Source organism: Didymella exigua, assembly GCF_010094145.1.
Source record: "Didymella exigua CBS 183.55 unplaced genomic scaffold M421scaffold_49, whole genome shotgun sequence".
Classification (NCBI taxonomy): domain Eukaryota; kingdom Fungi; phylum Ascomycota; class Dothideomycetes; order Pleosporales; family Didymellaceae; genus Didymella; species Didymella exigua.
In genome coordinates this window covers 9,134-27,721 of record NW_022984823.1, presented here as the reverse complement: position 1 = coordinate 27,721, position 18,588 = coordinate 9,134, and the positions used below count along the sequence as shown (strand labels likewise).

The 18,588-nt window shown below is 42.8% G+C and overlaps 3 protein-coding genes across 3 annotated transcripts; 2 read left to right on the top strand and 1 right to left on the bottom strand.

Annotated features, from left to right (window-relative positions):
• Window positions 1-10,173: 10,173 nt before the first annotated feature.
• Window positions 10,174-12,071, bottom strand: M421DRAFT_425705 (uncharacterized protein). Its single transcript, XM_033594172.1, has 2 exons — window positions 11,087-12,071; window positions 10,174-11,030 (listed from the first exon to the last, which is right to left on the bottom strand). Exons 1-2 carry the CDS (start codon window positions 12,014-12,016, stop codon window positions 10,203-10,205), a joined length of 1,758 nt encoding a protein of 585 aa, XP_033443735.1. The 5' UTR covers window positions 12,017-12,071; the 3' UTR covers window positions 10,174-10,202.
• Window positions 12,072-12,866: 795 nt separating this feature from the next.
• Window positions 12,867-15,710, top strand: M421DRAFT_425704 (small oligopeptide transporter). The gene is made up of 2 exons (XM_033594171.1): window positions 12,867-14,662; window positions 14,722-15,710. Exons 1-2 carry the CDS (start codon window positions 13,055-13,057, stop codon window positions 15,412-15,414), a joined length of 2,301 nt encoding a protein of 766 aa, XP_033443734.1. The 5' UTR covers window positions 12,867-13,054; the 3' UTR covers window positions 15,415-15,710.
• Window positions 15,711-16,824: 1,114 nt separating this feature from the next.
• Window positions 16,825-17,591, top strand: M421DRAFT_425703 (uncharacterized protein). The gene is made up of 4 exons (XM_033594170.1): window positions 16,825-16,995; window positions 17,044-17,305; window positions 17,355-17,461; window positions 17,511-17,591. Exons 1-4 carry the CDS (start codon window positions 16,844-16,846, stop codon window positions 17,527-17,529), a joined length of 540 nt encoding a protein of 179 aa, XP_033443733.1. The 5' UTR covers window positions 16,825-16,843; the 3' UTR covers window positions 17,530-17,591.
• The last annotated feature ends 997 nt before the right edge of the window (window positions 17,592-18,588 follow it).

Here is an 18,588-nt window from a genome sequence, read left to right as displayed (position 1 = left end):
GTACTCTGAATTTGGGCAGAATCTATAGATAAGAGAGCAAGCTGAATATCTGCTTCATTTGACTGCATGAGCAGAGCGCGGCGTGGAGGCATTGTGTGTTAAGATAGAGTAGGTGATCAAAGTTGGTGGGGTGACCGACTCGCTTGTCTGACCGACTCGCTTGCCAACCATGTTAGCTTAAGTGCTAAGAGGTATCTATCTTAGGCTTATTCTTATTTAATTTATTTATTAACCCTAATAGTAAGTTATAGGTCTGTAATCTACTATTGTAGTAGTTTCTTAGGAAGATAGCATGTGCGTAGTAGATATAGTAATATAGTTAACTAGATAAATATAATAATGTGCTAAAGGCTTACTTCCTCCTTCTTATATTTATATTAATTATTCTTGTATTATTTAAGGAGTACTTTATAGTACTTAAGGTCTTCCTTAAATGCCTTCTAGCCTGTTATTAATAGCTTAGTTAGCCTTAATAGTATATTAGTTTTTACAGCTAGCACGTAGTTAGTAATAGTTAGAGCCCTTAGCAAGAGTAGCTTTAATAGTAGTAGTGTAGTTGTCTTTAGGTTAATCTTGTCCTAGATATTGCGCGACAGGCATCTCGCATGTAGCTGCGCGGGCTAGCTAGTCCAGTCGGCTTAGTCCCTAAGGACTGTTGTTAGGTCGCGGTACGCTAGTTGTGCCATTTCGATTGCGGCAGTGAGGTTGCGGCAGTGAGGTTGCGGCAGTAAGGTTGCGGTAGTGAGACTCTTAATTGTTAGATGCTCGTACTGTGAGCCAGAGTATGTGCTTAACAAGATCTTAGGTGGTATAATGATATATTGATGATTGTGGCGATTGTGTTGCCGTCAGCGTCGTGCTGGTTGCTACAGGATTGAAGTGGGGGGGGAATTAGCGCTGTTCGCGGCCGCCGGTGTGCGGGCCAATCAGGAGTTGCCAGGTCTCGCTTAATCGACCTGGCAACTGCTGATTGGCTGCACGACAGGTCCCTGCTCGATTGCGCAGATCCGACCTCTCGCCGCTCGCTCTTATCTGACAGAAGGTGGTAGGGATTTGTATGTGTTATGGCGTTTGCTTTCTTAGTAACGTACTCTACAAGCATGCTGGTCACCCAAGTGTACTGGTCACTTTTGCCAAGACCACACCAACACTATAACTACTTTGCAGTACTATAGTACACACATCGGGAAAAGTTTTTCCGTTGTCGAAATTGGGAAATCGTGGCATTGTACTGTGGGCAACAGTAGGACTTGTAGGCCTACAACAGTGCATTCAATGTCTAGCCAATTTCGAGCCAACAGCTCCAACGGTCCTAACAGCTGCAATGGCTACAACAACTCCTAATCCTGCTACAATAGTAGCTCTGCTTAATAAACTATACTTTTATTATATTAATATAACGTACTCTATCACTAAGCTAGTTATATCACTAAACTAGTTAAAATCTCTTAGCGCGCCCAACTTATATTACAGTAAATTAAATTACTTGCTATTAAATAGTAATCTAGCGTACTGCGTGCTTTTATTAGATTAAGAATCTTCTTCTGTATCTTTCTAACACGTTTAAGCGTTGTGCCCTGTGCCTCCATAGTTTCTACAGTGCTGTTAGGCTAACTAGGTCCTTTCTTAAGTACCTGCACCACAAGTCTTCTTTAGTAGCTAAGCTGCTACAGACACCTCAGCAGCTACCTGTGATGCTGCTGGGCCATACTCAAGTGTGCTGCTATGCTGAATTTGCTTTCACTTGCGCGACTTTCTCCTAGTCATAACTACTAATTACTCTTTAAGCTTAGTAATGCAAGCAGCTAACAGCGCGTTTTAGTGCAGCATTAATTCACTACCTTTAATAAGCTAAGAGAAGCTAGCCTAGGCTATAACTAGTAACTAAGTAAAGGAGTTATGTACAAGCTTTAACTAAGACCTAAACTTGTGTGTATTGCTTAGAGTCCTTAACTGCCACAGTGTCTCTAGTAGAGGGGGTGCTATTAGGGTATAGTGTTGCACCTTAAGGCGATCTAACACTACCTGCGTGTTAGTAGGGACTAGCCCTAATGCCTTAAAGGCCTTCTAACAGTTAGCCTTTATAAATATATTAAGAAACACGTCTCTAAAGGCTAGAAGGAAGCCTTCCTTATTAATATAGAAGACGTGTTAGCGTGCTAAGTCCTAGATGTGTTAGGAGTACTTGCGCTTTAATGGCGAGAAACAGACCACGTTAAGCAGCTAGAGGATGTGTGACAAGTAAGCTAGCATATAGAGAGTAAGGATCTTGTTATCTAGGCAATAGTCCTTAAAATCCTAGTTAAGGTAGCTCTTATAGCTGTCTAAGATAAGTAGCCTATATCCCCCTACCTAGCGCGCTCTTGTATGCGCGTTAAAATACTTTAACTACTTAAGGCTAAGTATATTATTTGTCTAGCTATTCTTAGAGACAGAGAGCTTCTAATTATATAGTATATCTGTCTCCTTGTACTAGGCAGAGATGTAGATGCGTCCTTTGTAGATGATGAAAGGTAGGGTCGCATATCTAGCAGCGCAGATGCTCTGTATAACTGTAACCTACTCCTAATTGCCTAGCTAAACAAGCTTAGGTTAAGCGCGTCTCTTAGCGCCTGTAACAACCTTTATTAACCCTATCACGCCTATCTAGAACCTAGTCTTATTAAAGTTGTGCATGTTATTATTATAGATGCTATACGTAGCCTTAGTACCCTCTACTAGCATAAACTACGTGTTAATTACCTTAGGATCTTCCTATAGTATCCTCTATCTATCCTTTCCTTAGTTAAACAATATCTTAAGCTAATCTAAACATGTTATAAATCTTATAGCCTAGGGTTTACTAACAGGCTCCCTACTACACACACCTAACAGTTTATTAGCTATATCTACTACCTTACACAGCTAAGGCTTAAATCCTTACAAATTAAGGTTAAGGATATATTAGATAATTGTCTGCCCTTTAGTTGTAGTAAGCTTCTAGTAGTTTGCGCGTACGTTGAGTTAAAATGGAGTATTGCTAGCGCGTTCAGAGAGCCTGCGTTGGTTAACGTTGAATGCAGCAGCAGCAGCCTGATGGCTCTGAAACTGTCTGGTATTGTAGGCCTAGAGAGCAAGCTGCAATCTCCCTTTGTGTTAAAGCAATAGGTTGTGATGTTGTGAAGACATACTGTGAAGTGCGGAGTTGTGTTAGTCTTGGCAGATTTTAACTAGTTTAGTGATATAACTAGCTTAGTAATAAAGTATGTTACTACTAAGTCTCCTCTTTAAAATAAGCTATTAAATAATATTATAGGCCTATTAATAGAATAGTTATTAAGCATAGAAGGTTTTAAGCTTAATATTCCTTACTAAGACACTAAGTTAAGATTCTTTGCTAGGGCTCTAGCAGCCTAAATATTAGAAAATATAAGAATATTATTCAAGAATAGTAGGTAAACTAAGAATTCTACGCCTAGGTCTGCCTGTTCTGTAGTGTGTGCTTGTTAGCAGGTGCTTTGTTGTGTGCTGTTGCAGCTGCTACGTCGTGTGCTGTTGCAGCTGCAGCTGATACATTGTGTGCTGGCGCAGCTGCAGCTGCCATGGTGTGCTGTCGCAACTTCAAAACACAAACCTTTAATAAACAAACCTTTAACGCTCTATAACTTACGTTGTAGTAGGCCTACAATAAAATTTTTTTACTTATTTTAAAGCTATAATTTCGCTCTATTTGTACATAAAATTTTGCAATTTTTAAATATTTAATACTAACGTAGATTATCACTGAGCTGGCCATATCACCAAACTAGCCACTTTCTCTTAGCACAACCACCTTTTACACTAACACAACATGCCTTAATAACAACAACTTTAGAATACTACTAGAGAAGGCAGAGTTATCCTTGCTATCTAGGCCTTCTATGCTAGCTAATTTTGCAGTATCTACAGCGCTGCTAGAGTATTAAACGTACCTTATTAGTAGGTCTCTAATTACCTTTGCAATATTATGTTTTAACTAGATGTATAACGTATTCCACCACCCAACAGCTTAAACCACCCAACAGCTTAAAATGTCTTTGCATAACTAACACTAGTTACAAATTTCTATTTTTATTACTATTATACAAGGAGCCTGCGTATGCTGTACTAACCTCTAATTTAGAAGTCTCCTCTATATCCTTTTTACACGTTTACACGTTGTGCCTAGTCTTGCCACAGTTCCTACAGCGCTGTAAAGCTAGTTAGGCTCTCTCTTGATCACCACCACGACGAGCCTTCTTCGACCGCTCAGCGGCTATAGAGTCCTCTGCGGCCACCTGGGCTGCTGCCTCACTATACTCCATTGTGCCGCCATGCTGGATCCGCTTCCTTTTGCGCGATTTCCTTTTGGTCATCACTGCTAATTGCTCTTCAAGCTTAGTAATCCAGGCTGCTTGAAGCGCGTTCTGATGCAGCATAAGCTCGCTGCCTCTAATAAGCTAAGAGAAGCCTGCCTGCGCAGTAATAGGAGAACAAGTAAAGGACTTGCGTACAAGCTTTAATTATAATCTAAACTTATGTGTATTACTTAGAGTCTTTAACTACCACAGCGTCTCTAGGAGGAGGGGTTCTAGCAGGGTACGCAGCTGCACTTTAAGGCAATCTAATATAACCTGCGCATTAAGAGGGACAAGTCCTAATACCTTAAAGGCCTTATAATAGATTACCTCTGTAAACATATTACAAAACACGTCTTTAAAGGCTAGTAGGAAGCCTTCTTTATTAATATAGAAGACGCACTTATATGCTAAGTCTTGTACATACTAAGAGTACTTGCGCTTTAATAGCAAGAAGTAGACTATATGAAGTGGCTAGAGGATATGCAACAAGTAAGGTAGTATGCAGAGGGTAAGGATCTTATGTTTAAGGTAGTAGTCCTTGAAATCCTAGTTAAGGTGGCTCTTATAGCTGTCTAAAATAAGCAGCCTGTACACCCCTACCTAGCCTGCCTTTGTATGCGTGTTAAAGTGCTTTAACTACTCTAGACTAAGCGCATTATTTATCTAGCTGTTCTAAGAGACTAAGAGCTTCTAATTGCGTAGTATATCTGCCTCCTTGTACTAGGTAGAGATGTGAACGCGTCCTTTATAGATAATAAAAGGCAGGGTACAAGATCTAGCAGCACAGACGCTCTAGATGACTGTTACCCACTTGCAATCACCTGGCTGAACGAGCTCAGGCTAAGTACGCCTCTCTGCACCTGTAACAACCTTTATTAAGCTAATAACACCTATCTAGAAGCTAGTCTTATTAAAGTTATGCATGTTGTAGTTGTGTACGCTGTACTTAGCTCTAGTGTCCTCTACCAGCTTAAACCACGCGCCAATTGTCTCTAGATCCTCCTGCAGTATCCTCTGCCTATCTTTAGCTTGATTAAAGGCTATCTTAAGCTCAGCTGAGCGCGTTACAAAGCGCTCAGCCCAGTGCTTGCTAACCAGCTGCCCACTGCGTACACCCAACACTTTATCAGCCATATCTTCTACCTCGCACAGCTAGGGCGCGAATCCTTGCAAATCTAGGTTAAGGATATATTAGACAATTGTTTGCTCTTCTATAAGTGTAAGTTTGTGGCTGTTAGGTGCTTATTTAAGGATAAATAGGGCTCCTCTAATGCGTGCAGAGAGAATACATTGTTTAACGTTAAAAGCGCGCGCAGCTGCTCTCTAGCTTTTAAATTATTTTAAATAAAGAGCTTTAAGGGCAAGGTTAACTCTACCTTTGTGTTCACGTAGTAACGTGTTATGTGGTTAAGGCATGTTGCGACAAAGAGGGTGTTTGTTGTGCCAAGACATTTTGAGCTGTTGGGTGGTTTGAGCTTTTGGGTGGTGGAATACGTTACGCTAATTGCTAGAAACTTACTATACTAGAGGAGCAGACAATTGTCTAGCATATACTTAACCTTAATTCGCAAGGATTTGCGCCCTAGCTATGTAAGGTGGCAGATATAGCTAATAAGATACTTATTGTGCAAAGTAAAGAGCCTATTAGTAAACTATAGGCTAGTAGGCTTGTAACACGTTTAGACAAGCTTAAAATAGCCTTTAATTAAGCTAAGGATAGACAGAGGATACTACAGGAAGATCCTAAGAAAATTAGCACGTAGTTTAAGCTAGTAGAGGATACTTAAGTTAAGTATAGTGTTTGTAATAATAACATACATAACTTTAATAAAACTAGGTTCTAGATAGGTGTTGCTTTGTCTTTAAAGGTTGTAACAGGCTTAGAGAGACGTGCTTAGCTAGAGCTTGTTTAGCTAGGCAATCACGAGTAGGTTACTGTTATCTAGAGCATCTGCGCTGCTAGGTATGCAACCCTACCTTTTATTATCTACAAAGGACGTGTCCACATCTCTGCCTAGTATAAGGAGACAGATATACCCTATAATTAGAAGCTCTTAGTCTCTAAGAATAGTTAGATAAATAATATACTTAGCCTTAAGTTGTTAAAGCACTTTAATATATATATAAAGATATATTAGGTAGGAGTATAGGGGTTACTTATCTTAGATAGCTATAAGAGCTATCTTAACTAGGAGTTTAAGGACTATTACCTAGAGAATAAAATCCTTACTCTCTATATACTACCTTACTTATTATATATCCTCTAGCTACTTAACATAGTCTATTTCTTACTATTAAAGTGTAAGTACTCCTAATATATTTAAGACTTAGCATACTAATATATCTTCTATATTAATAAGGAAGGCTTCCTACTAACCTTTAGAGATGTGTTCCTTAATATATTTATAAAGGTTAACTACTAAAAGGCCTTGAAGGTATTAGGGCTTATTCCTACTAATATATAGGTAGTGTTAGATTGCCTTATAGTACAGCTACATACCCTACTAGCAGTACCTCTACCTAAAACACTGTAGCAATCTAAGATACTAAGTAATATACACAAGTTTAGGTCTTAATCTAAGCTTATAAGCAACTCCTTCTAATAATTACTAAGTGTAGCATAAGAGGGGTTCTTAAAGCTTATAAAAGGGGCTAAAGAGATACTATATAAAACTGTCCTTATTAAGGCCTACATGCAAGAGCTTAAAGAGTAATTAGTAGTAATAACTAAGAGAAAATTGCGTAAGAGAAAGTAGATTCAGCATAGTGGCACACTTAAGTATAGCCTAGCAGCATTGCAAGTAGCTGCTGAGGCGTGTGTAGCAGCTTAGCTATCTAAGAAGACTTAGGGTAGAGGTGGTTAACTAGGAGCTTAGTTAACTGTTTAGCGCTGTAGGAACTGCAGTAAGACTAGACACAACACACAAACGTGCTAGGAGGGTATAGAAATATCTTCTAAATCTAATACAAGCATGCAGTATACTAGGTTACTATTTAATAGTAAGTAGTTGTAGTTAGAGTAACTTGTGTTAGTTGTGCTAAGAGAAAATGGCTGGTTTGGTGATATGGCTAGCTTGGTGATAATCTACGTTAGTGCTAGTAGAACTAAGGGTAGCTATATAATAACATTGTAATGTTGTTTTAAGTTTGTTAAATATAGGCACTTAGTGTTTTAGCTATTAGCAATGTTGGCGCGAAATTAGGGCTGTTTGGTGCAAATTGGGGCTGTTGGGGCCGTTGAACAGCTGTTGCACGACCATGCCACGACTGTCAGCAACAGCCAGTCTAGGCCGGATTTCGAAAAACTTTTCCCGATGTAGGCGACAGTGCCTGGTGTAGGTAGTGTTGGCGTACGTAGCTGTACATCAAGCTTCAATAACACAACCTTAGGGTCATGCAGGGCTAGCCTAGCGCCTTAAAACCCTGCGCAAACATTCTCTAGTGTAAACATCCTCTAAAAAGCTACTTTAAAGGCTAGTAGGAAGGTTTCTTTGTTAATATAGTAGATGCAGCTGCATGCTAAGAGCGAGATCCTGTTGCTGTAGTGGCGCTTCAACAGCGAGTATGGGACAACATCAAGAGGCTACAGGAGGTGTGATGAGTGTGGTGGCATGCAGAGAGTGATATTCTTGTTCTCCTTGCAGTAGTCCTAGAATTCTATTGAGCAGTGGCTCTCATAGCTGTTAATAATAAGCAGCCTATATGCCCTAGCAGAGGTCACCTTTATATAGGCGTTAAAGTGCTTAAGCTATGCTATTACAATGTTATTATTAGTCTAGCTAGTAGGAGAGACTATAATAACCTAGTTGCAAGGTAGACTAGTAAACTAGGAGGAGATTAGGACCTTGCCTGCAAAGATAAGGAAGGGTAGGATAATTTCCTTAATTATATTAATACCTTATACTAGGGTAACCTACTTATAATTGCTAGGCTATAGTTTCTTCTATTTCCTAGGTTTCTCTAAGCCTATAATAATAAGCTAAGAGGATATCTTGCCTATTATAAAGCTAGACTTATTAAAGTTCTAGGTATCCTTATCTATAATACTATACTTTGTCTTTATTAATTAAACTATGCTAAACTAGGGCTAGATAAGCGCTAGGTCTTTGTAGGCAGCTGGCTAGCAATTGTACAGACAGCTCCATCGCGTGCGCAGCTCTAGTGTACGCTTAATGAAGTTATTAACCTAGTTCTTGCCTATAGGCTTCCAACCACGCTCCCTTAGCAGTCTATTAGCTATATCTTGTACATGCGCCTTTAAGGGCGGTATTCTTTATAGACTCTTATTAAGTATATGCTGTATAATTGCCTCCTCTTCTAGCTTTGTAAGGCGCTTTAATTTTAGCTCACAGTCGCGTTAAGGATGTAGTCTAGCGCGTTAGTCTTAGATTATTATTTGTGGGATGTTATAGACTGCTGCAGCGCGTCTTTCGCCCCTAATCTGCTTAGACTTAATATTAGAGATAGCAATAAATATATCTCCTTCAGTATAGGTCTTTTGCATGTTGCGTTGTTGTGGCATTACGCGTTGTTGCTGCGCAGGCGGGGCGCGGGTGTTTAGTGGGTGACTCACTTGGGTGGGCGACTCGCTTGTGAACCACGTTATCTATTTCCTTGTAATAGGTAGTTAATAGTTTAACCTTCACACTAATAATATTGTAGAAGGTAGACTAGAAAGTAGACACAAATTGTAGACTACAGTCTAACACAATAGACTCTAGGTGTAGCTAAATTAGTACACCTATTAGATAAACAGGTTAGCTATACCTTAGGCGTTTATATTCTTATAATATAGTATTGTAATTGCTTATTTAGACAGGTAGTTAATAATTACTATAATCTAGTTAAAACTAGCTTTGTCTAGTAGAACATCCTTAAAGTCTATATAAAGGTATTACATAGATTAGTCTAGGATAGGTAAGGAGTAGAGGTAACCTTAGAGTTAGGTCTACTTTAGATGTCCTCTTCAGTATAGAATATAGTTACAAACATAACATTAATATAAAGTTTCTATACCTTTCTAGTAATATTTCTTAGACAATAACTAATAAGTCTTCTTTGCACTTAGATACGTAGATAATACTTAGTTATAGAGAATTTGTTTTCTTTTCTTTTTATATTAAAATAGAACGCATTTGCAGAAATAAGAGCAATAGAAGGTAAAGGGGGAGGATTTAGTAGGGTTTTAAGAGTTAGTTTTTGCAAGTCTGTAGGTAAACTTAGAATTAGAGGAGTTATAAACTTCTAACTTTTTAGCGTGCAGAGTAATCCTTAAATTTAATAGATAACTAGTGTGCTATAGCTTCTCTAATACTTATCCTGTTTATATAAGTTATTATATTATTAAATATTAAGAGTACTATGTTGTAATACAACATTTTAATAGAGGGATATAGGTATTAGTAGAGTAGGGTTGTAAATAGCTAGGTACTAGTTAGGCTAAATAAGTTAAGAACACTCTAAATCTAGCTAGAGCTTAAATCTTCTTAGCTACTAGATTCTAATAATGTAGTCTTGTAAACCTAAGTCTATAATTACAAAGAGACATTTATATATCTTTCTACTAGTTATCTATAATTATGTAGAGTTAGATATACTGCGTAACTAGGGTTAAAATCTAGTCCTTAAAACCTTTTACTAAAATCTTAAAGGGTAGCTTTTAGATAGGAATCTAAAGAGCTAAAGAAATTAAAGACATAGTTTTAGAGTTAAGAAAAAGGTGTCCTTAAGCTCTAGTATTAATTAATAAGGAAATAATAGCTAGATTTAAGAAACAACCTATGTATAACTATTCAAAGACTAATACTTTCTAGTACCCCTTATCTACTAGTTATTAAGGCTATATTATATCTTGTCTTTAAACCGCCATTGTGCCTTTGTGTGAGCGCTGAGCTTCTCTCCCCGAAACATCGTCCTCAAAATCTCGATCGGGACGTTGTTCTCTCGCATAACAGCATCGTGGAAGCTCTTCTCCTTCCACCTCGGGCCTTCACGATCTTCAACAAGCTCCTTTCGCAATCTCTGGAACTGGAACGCCCCTAGCAGATAACCCGCTTGGTACAGAGGTGAATACTCGCCAGCGAGGGACCTCCGAACTTCACCTTCAGCCGTGGCACGCTCATGTCCTACCCTTGTCACCAACAAATCGATGCACTCTTGAGGCGTCATCTGTCCGAGATGGAACTTGATTGAGAATATGATGCGAGCGCAACGGTGCATCCGCCAGAAGAGCATTCCAATGCGATTTGCGGCTTCGTTCGTCGCCCATTTCTGACCGATTTCTGATGCAAAGCCGCGCTGCCACAGCAGAAGTTCCCAGTATACAGACCAGCCTTCGATCCAGAAGGGCGTTTGGAAGGTACTGCGGTGCAGATAATAGCGGTCCATGTAGTAGAATTGAAGATGGTGGCCCGGAATGAGCTCGTGATGAACTGTGGAGCGAGAAAATGCAGGATTGTTGCCGCGCATGCTCATTAATTTATCGTCATGGCTCATACTATTAGTTGGGTACGAGACAATGATCTTTTCGCCGCCGAGGAAGAAAGGGTTGACTCTTTGCCGGGCGGAAGTCATCATGGTCGTCTTCCAGTAGTCTTTGGCCACAGTTGGGACAGTTATGAGATCGTGTCTCTCAACGTAGGCAATCGCTTCGTCGGCGAGATCGCGGACAACCTGATTTTCGATATTAGCTGTGATCTCGAAAGGTTCCTCAGATGGTTTGTTCTCACAAGAGTCTGTTCGCCGGGCTCCACAAACGTGTTTTTGACATGCTCCAAAGCCTCTTGACATCGATCAAATCCTAACGCCGTGCTCGCTTTTTTCATCTCATCCTCACACCACCTGAACTCTTCTTCAGCTATTTGTACAAGCTCTTCAGGGGCATAAGCAATCCACTCGGCCTCAAGCTCTTGCAATAGTGCCTCACGACCAATTGGGTCACCGACGATGTCATCCGCACTCCCAGATCCATCGATTCCAGTTTTATTACCTAAAGCCGAAGTCAAAGCATTCAGTTTGGCACTCAAGACCTCCCAAGGCTTCTCCACCCACCACGAGATGACGGGATCATAGCCTTGGTAAAACCCAACTGCTTCTTCCAGTGCCCTTTGCAACTCTTCGAATTTGGTAATCGTCCAGAACATGATGAACCGCTCCTTACTGTCTCCAAAACCATCTTTGGAGTCGATTAAGCATAGCAACTGGTTGACGCCCTGCTTAGCGCTGTGTAACACAGTAGCAATCTGTTGTCCGCTCTGTCTGCCAACATTATGTCTCGTTTCGACAAAATTAATGCAGACGTCGACCCAATCTTCGAAAAAGCCCAGTTCCTTGGCTGTGTGGATCTTCTGGGTTGCAGCTCTGTGCTGATGGAGCAGTCTTCTGATGTGGGATTGCAGAAGGAGATAATCTACTTGCTCATTCTGGCGAAGACGATCGAATTCGAAGCTTCTAGAAAGAGATGCAAGAGTTGAGGTGAGAAATTCTTCGACTTTGTTAATACGAGATGGGCTGAATGAGATGCTCAGGAAGGACTGAATGTCGGCAAGGTCTGCTGTGAATGCTTGAATTGTGGTTTGGATCGTCGGGGTCTCCTTTGGTTCTGGAAGCTGGACTGGCTTTGTCACAGAGATTGACGTTATGGGCTGTCTGCGGGTCATGATGTCTATGGAAGGGCAAGGCAATTGATACTGCGTAGGTATGAGTCTGATAGGAGCGATGACAAGCAGAGGTGATCAGATGATAGGCAGCTCATAAACGCCTTGGGAACCTCGAAGGCAATGCACGTCCTGTGCAACCTCGGCACACTTTCCGTATTGCTTATCATCTAAAGCAAGTGTCGCACGTAGGCAGTCATGTCGTTACATTGTACCATGTGATGGATGCACTCTCGATGCTTTACAAGGTTGGTATTCCTCCGTATGCCCGTCCGTCCACTAGGGTGGCAGTAGCGTGGCACTAGTCACACCCTGTATCCGCCACAAGGCTTGTTCCCAGCTCCTCACATCAGCTTCGTAAGGATAGATGACAACTACTCAGGTCTCATCCGATCTCGCCCAGAGTCTCTTACGAACAGCTCCTCTCTCAACTCGGATGTATGGCGTGGTCTTGATTCAACGAGCGACATGCGACGCAGGTTAAACCCTTCGAAAGCTCCTCATTGGCCGCCGATCCTTCGGGCATCCGCGCGGAGCATGCCCGAGGTAACAGATAGTGACCCCACCTTTCGTGTTACGGCGAAGCCGCATGTTTGTGACCCGTGCCACGCGTCGCAGCAAGAATCAAACATAGCACATCATCGCCAACCAAGAAAATTGACTATGTCCAGGAAATGCAACAGCCCGCTTTTTTCTGGGAACTAGAAGCTTGCGTCCAGATCTTCTGCGACGTGGGAGGCATGCCGGACATACTGTCCAAGTTTTTCGGTCAAATGATAAGTTATCACTTAGAGATGCGACCTTCTCTTTCACGCCAAGCGCCATGATAGCAAATGGCTCCGTGCATGGATCAGGAGGAGCAATCGAGATAACCATGCCACCATGGATCATCGCTGCAGCTGTTCACACTCAGGCTGAACCGTACAAAGTCGTCAAACGTCCCGCCACCTGCACTTCCACGATCGTCTCCTTCGCCAAGCGCTGATTTTTGACTACTGCCAAACAACAGCATCGTAACAATTAAGTCAAGAACGAAAGATTATGGCCGAACACATCCGCTCGTTCGAGACGAGCGACGCCTTGGAAGCTCTAAACGAAAAGCGATCAGCCAAACCTTCTGCAGCTGCAGTCTGCACTTCCACTCCTACAGACCAAATAACCGAAACCACGGACGAAGCTGTCACTGTGAGCGAATATGTGGAAGCTGCTGTTCGCACTGAGGATGGCGAAGAGCCTGCCAACACACTCCGCGCATGGGTACTTGGCTTTTTCTTCGTCACCATCGCCGCCGGCGTGAACATGCTTCTTTCCATGCGATCCCCTGCCATATCCATTCCAGTAGTCGCCATACTCCTCCTCGTCTATCCCGTTGGCTGCTTTTGGGCCCGGGTGATGCCTACTCGGACGTTCAACACATTTGGTGTAGTCTGGTCGCTGAACCCAGGTCCATTCAGCATCAAGGAGCACACCGTCGTTACACTTATGGCATCTGTCACGTATGGATATGCCTATTCTACCGACGCCTTATTAGCGCTTCAAGCCAAGTCACTCTACGATCACGACCTTGGTGTGGGCTTCCAGCTTTTGTTCACTATCAGCAGCCAACTCATCGGTATCTGTCTTGCTGGACTTGGCCGCCGTTTCCTGGTTTGGCCTGCTGCTCTGACATGGCCAACCAACTTTTCGACCACAACGCTACTGTATGCCCTCTACGATAAGTCTAAGACAGATCCCGCGCAAGCTAATGGCTGGTCCATCTCTCACTATCGCTGGTTCGTTTACGTCGCGTCAGCCATGTTTGTTTACTACTGGTTTCCAGGGTTCATATGGCAAGGTCTATCGGTTTTCAACTTTCCGACGTGGATCGCGCCCGACAACGTCGTTGTTAACCAGCTATTTGGCGGGTTTACCGGTCTCTCATTGATCCCTTTGACCTTTGACTGGTCAAATGTGATACCGTATCTACAAGATCCGCTTCTATCGCCAACTCTCTCGCACGTGAACACTCTCATTGGTCTGATTGTGTTCTTCATCGTTCCAGCGCTCGGGATCTCGTATTCGGGTGCTCTTTATTCTGCATATCTACCGATGAATACCTCAACTCTTTTTGACAACACCCAAAACCATTATGTTGTGCGCAACATCCTTGGAGCAAACTTCACCTTCGACGTTGAGAAGTACAAGGCCTACTCACCCTTATTCCTCGCGCCAACATTTGCGCTCAATTATGGTCTCAGCTTCGCAGCTTTAACCGCGTCTGTAGTTCATACCATTCTTCACCGTGGCAAGATCCTGGTCCGGCAGTTCAGAGAAGCCTCATCTCAGACCGAGGATATCCATTTCAATATGATTAAGAAGTACAAATCAGCTCCGGATTGGTGGTATCTGGTTTTGCTGGTTAGCTCGCTTACGATGGGCTTCGGCGTCGTGGCAGGCTATGACACTCAACTTCCATGGTGGGGGTTTCTCGTCGCCTGCATCATTGCCGGGATATTCGTCGTCCCCTGCTGTACTATCATGGGCATGACGAATATCATGCTCTCCTTAAACGTGATAAGCCCTTTCATTGGCGGATATCTCTTCCCCGGAAAGCCAATCGGCGTGATGATATTCAAGGTGTACAGCACGATCGTCCTAGGTCAAGCCCAGGTATGTGGTTCTATTCACCTCTGTCTTCATTTCTTTAGGCTAACACGCTCTACTTTGAGACGTTCTGCGGCGACCTCAAACTCGCCCAATATATGAAGATCCCGCCGCGCATCACCTTCAGTGCACAGATAGCCGCGACAATATGGTGTTGTTTCGTGCAGATTGCGACAATGGACTGGGCGTTGGCCAACATCGAGAACGCTTGTGAACCTATCCAAGCCAACCACTTTACTTGTCCGAACGGTCGCACGTTCTTTTCCTCAAGCGTTGTCTGGGGTGTTATTGGTCCCACACGTGCTTTTGGAAGCCACAGCATTTACAAGTATTTCAACTTGTTCTGGCTTGTGGGCGGCATCCTTCCGATCGCCTTGTGGGGGCTTGCAAAGATGATGAAACATCGATACATCAGCAACCTCCACGCTCCGGTCATGCTTGGTGCAATGGCATGGCTGCCCCCAGCCACTCCCCTCAGCTTTTTCTCATGGGTCATCTTTGGACTCGTCTTCAACCTATGGATCAGGAAGCGATGGCATGGATGGTGGCGCCAATACAACTACTTGACTGCTGCCGCTTTGGACACTGGGTTGATCTTGAGCACTGTGGTGATCTTCTTCGCTATCACTCTGCCCGGAGTCAATGCACCGCAATGGTGGGGCAACGTAGATGTTTTCAATACGTTGGACTATAATATGATGGCATTTCGCAAGACTGTAGCGAAGGGAGAGATGTTCGGACCCAAGGAGTGGCATTGATTCGAAAACTGCGGACAGCCATAGGACTTCCGCCCACGCTCATGGGTCGCGCAAGACCTTCACGGCCCCGGCACTCAAAGATGTGACTAATCTCACAAAAGTGATGTCCTGCATGTACCAGAATGCATAGTCATCTTGCAATCTTACCTATCATTCGATGACGACGCATTCTGGAAGGGTGCCTTGCTGGATAGCCAAATGATGTCTCTAGATATTGATGTTCCTCCTACATACTATAGATTGCTTGAACGTTCCCACAGTAGTGATAGAAATCAACCAACGCGCTTCCGTGTCACGAATCAACTGATAAAAGACTCGCAGCAAAGACCTTGCATTTCTCAGCGCCAGGGTCTCCCCTCAGACCCCATATGGTCTCGGTATTTTTGAAATAGGCAATTTTTGCATCCACCCAGTTGTGGCTGCCGTCAACTTTCAATTCTAGAGAGTGTTTTCGGGGGCAAGTCCGTTGTGGGGATGGAACGTTGGTGAATTTGAGGTGAGGCTATGCTTGCCAACATACTCGCAGATGTCTTATCTCTACACCTGTGGTAAGTGGTTAGCTCATCTCCTTCATCTGGACTGTATGGCCTCTGTGTTTACTCTGTTGAGCAGCTCCCTGCAAAATTCTGTCGTACGCCTCGATATGACTGCATTCGCTGGAATGGCCTTCCACGGCTTCATCACTAGTACTCCCGTCTGGCCTATATGCTGTAGCAGGTATCTTTCTAATTTGGAAAACTATCTTCGTCGACCTGTCTTCCTTCGATGCATGTAATGAATTGTCGTGGGGATTACAACAGCCAATCAAATTAATTGTCACTTACCCCTTCGAGGGTTTTGAGGCCGAGAATGGGCTGCCGCGAACAGTGGGCGGGCTGCCTCTGTCGAGTGTATAAGAACTGCGCTCATTGCTGGGCCCGTAACGATTGTGCATTCGTAGTGCAGTCTCTAGAGATTTAGAATCCAGAGTTGGTAATTGACGTGTGTGGCAACATCATGTTGGACTCATTGACTCGAGACCTCAGGGACAAGAGTCTATCACAATCACTAAATTGACAGTGCACCCACGGTTGGCTAGTTTTCGGAAATTGCTGCTGGCGTACTTGACAGGGTCTGATCAGGCATAACGTGGCTATGTGCAAAGCAACAAGATGTTCCTTATTCGTTGCCACATTCGAAACATAGATATGAGATAGGTTATCATGGTTTTGAGATAAGAGCGCTGACCGGGCCGGTTTCAAAAGCATTTGTGCACGCTTAATCGGGTCTGGAACCGGGCCAATGTCACGCTAGACGTAGGGAGCGCGGGGTAGCTCTCCTCTAAAAATTATTTCCTAAACCAATTCGCTATCATATGGTCGCGTCCTCCGTGGCTATAAGTCATCCATCGTGTCTCGATTTGGGGAGTATAACCCAAGTACATTTTGTCATGGATGCTCTCGATACCAAAAAGACCGATATGGTTGATGCTGTGAATGATGGCCTCGAGGACCTGGCCACTGGGTCGCTGGAAGAAACCCGGAGCTACACGCCTCGAACTTTTTACCGGAGCGTGCTGTTCCAAATGGTGCTATTTGGGATGTGAGTGTGAGACCTGAAGCTGCAAGTAGTAAATTAACTTTCGCATAGGCTGTCCTTGGTCGGTCCTGCTATGTCTGATGCCATATCTAATCTAGGGGGGGGTGGATTGTCTAAACCATGGCTGGGAAATCTTGCAAACTCGATGAGTTACGCTTGCAGCTTCCTCAGTACCATTTTTGGAGGACCTCTCATCAATAAGATTGGAATCAAGTGGGCTTGCTTGATTGCAGCTCTTTCAATCCCGCTAGACGGATCTTCGTACTATGTCAGCGCTAGATTTGGTGGTGATGGGTACCTCCTGGCAGCCAGCGTAGGTTTAAAGCACACACTTTCTTGTAAGCTCTCATTGATATAATCAGGTTATTAAAGGTCTCGCATCTGGTTTCCTCTACGTGGGAGAGACTACGGCTATGTTGACCTACCCAAACCCCGAAGACAGGCGGTTCTACCTCAGTAAGAATATAAGAAACCTTGGGCATGGTGACAAGTGCGTTGACAAAGCTTAGGTAATTAAGATATGTATTAGACTACTAATCTCCTAATAAGATTAGATGGGAAGAATATATAGGATTATATAGAGAATACTTTCTCCTGCTCCGTGCCTGGTGGAGCTCCGGCTAGAGCTCGGGGATACGAGCTGACCAGCTCCTTATGTATCCCACGACAATAGTTAACTATATAGTATTTCTACAAGAACTAATTAAGAGAGATATTCCTATTTCTAGCTTAGAAACACTATCTAAGCTTAAAGAAGACTATTTAAAAGACACTAACGTAGATTATCACCGAGCCGGCCATATCACTGAACCGGCCACTTTCTCTTAGCACAACCACCTTTTACCCCAACACAACATGCCTCAACAACAACAACTTCAGAATACTACTAGAGAAGGCAGAGTTATCCTTGTTATCTAGGCCTTCTATGCTGGCTAATTTTGCAGTATCCACAGCGCTGCTAGAGCGTTGAACGTACCTTATTAGCAGGTCTCTAATTACCTTTGTAATATCACGTTTTAACTAGACATACACACTAATTGCTAGAAACTTACTATACTAGAGGAGCAGACAATTATCTAGTATATACTTAACCTTAATTCGCAAGGATTTGCGCCCTAGCTATATAAGGTAGCATACTCTCTACATGCTACCTTACTTATTACACATCCTCTAGCCACTTAACGTGGTCTGTTTCTTACTATTAAAGCGTAAGTACTCCTAACACGTTTAAGACTTAGCACGCTAATACATTTTCTATATTAATAAGGAAGGCTTCCTACTAGCCTTTAGGGACGTGTTCCTTAATATATTTATAAAGGTTAACTACTAAAAGGCCTTTAAGGTATTAGGGCTTATTCCTACTAATGCACAGGTAGTGTTAGATTGCCTTAAAGTGCAGCTGCATACCCTACTAGCAGTACCTCTACCTAAAACGCTGTAGTAATCTAAGACGCTAAGCAATACACACAAGTTTAGGTCTTAATCTAAGCTTATAAGTAACTCCTTCTAATAATTACTAAGTGTAGCATAAGAGGGGTTCTTAAAGCTTATAATAGGGGCTGAAGAGATACTATAGAAAAATGTCCTTATTAAGGC